Below are 1,337 nucleotides of genomic sequence, written 5' to 3'. Positions count from 1 at the left end.
ACGAAAATTGGTGGATAGGAAGACAATGTACAGAATAGTAAATGATTAAAATTTCAGAACAATTGAATAATTTATTGCAGAGTTACAGTAACAAGTTCAATAAGGTGCTGACCCGCCTCTAGCCTGGATACAAGCTGCCACATGGAGTGGCATAGACCGATAAAGCTCTCTTGCGGTATTTCCTGCCAAATTCGATTCAATTGTCGAACGAGGTCATCAACGTGCCAGATGCAATCGCCTTCCCATCATATGCCAGACATGCTCGATGGGAGAGAGATTTGGTGATCTGGCAGGCCAGGGAAGAGTTTGACAAGCTTGCAGCCAGTTCATAGCAACACGTGCCGTATGTGTTCTGGCATTGTCTGCTGAAAAACCAGCCCAGGGCGCTGCAAAAGGAACGGTAGCAAAACAGGTCTTAGGATGTCGTCGACGTACCGCTGTGCAGTAAGTGTACCGCTAATGACAACCGAAGGGATCTGGCTGTCAAAAGCCGGTGTGGCGTGCAATAGTGAAGGCAGGATCCCCCCTCTGCCCTGTACGTTTCCGAACACGTCTTCGATGATCGTCAGGACACAGTTGGAAGAGGGATTCGTCGCTAAAGACTATACGTCCCCAGTCGGCATCATTCCAGACATATCTGCTCAAAACATTCATGCATACGAAATTTCAAAGCAATCGGATGATTGTTTCTTGGTGCGTCGATTTTTTTGTTATAGAGTGTATTATATCCTCTTAAATAGTTTATAATTATGCCAATTCTGCTAGAAATTGTAGATATATCTATATGGTTATGATTAAATGAACATTCAAATTTAGATTTCGAATAGACTTGCAAAATTTTTTCAAGTAGATGTATTTAAATACGTTTTCTTTTTACAGTTTCCTTTAGTTGATTTAACCGGAAATACAACAGCAACTGTTAGTCCGGCAGATGTTTTTAATAACTGGAGACAACGAAAACGAGATGCTATCACTAATTATTTGAAAAGGCTTGGAATTTACCAATAACTATGATCCTTATTTCATGCATTTGGTGCACAGAAAAAGAAATTAATGGGGTTTTATTTCAACAAAATTGTATTTGTCGATGATTGATTATAATAATGATAACAGTGATAAATGTTAAACAAATGCTCCTTTATAAAATATTTAAACTGTTCTATGCATTGTTTAAGAGGTATGTTAAATATAAAAATACTTCATTTGAACTCATAATGCTTTAATAATTATCAGATATTTATATCCTTATAAATGTTGTATAAGAAGATTTAAAAAATAAAGAAGGTTTATAATTTTTTTTCAATTATTAGTAGATTGTGATTTTATATGTATGTTTT

The 1,337-nt window shown here is 36.5% G+C and overlaps 1 protein-coding gene across 2 annotated transcripts in view; it reads left to right on the top strand.

Annotated features, from left to right (window-relative positions):
- LOC107444652 (uncharacterized) overlaps positions 1 to 1,337 on the top strand; it is a 12,696-nt gene extending 11,359 nt beyond the window's left edge. For both annotated transcript variants that reach the window (XR_006226269.2, XM_016058863.3), the window contains exon 5: positions 880 to 1,337. Coding sequence is in view for 1 of the 2 variants with exons in the window: in XM_016058863.3 (XP_015914349.1) it covers positions 880 to 1,008 (129 nt within the window). In the remaining variant the exon portion in view is untranslated. The remainder of the gene's footprint in view (positions 1 to 879) is intronic.

This window comes from Parasteatoda tepidariorum, chromosome 8, assembly GCF_043381705.1.
Source record: "Parasteatoda tepidariorum isolate YZ-2023 chromosome 8, CAS_Ptep_4.0, whole genome shotgun sequence".
In the NCBI taxonomy this organism is placed as follows: Eukaryota; Metazoa; Arthropoda; class Arachnida; order Araneae; family Theridiidae; genus Parasteatoda; species Parasteatoda tepidariorum.
This window is presented reverse-complemented; position numbering and strand designations above follow the sequence as displayed.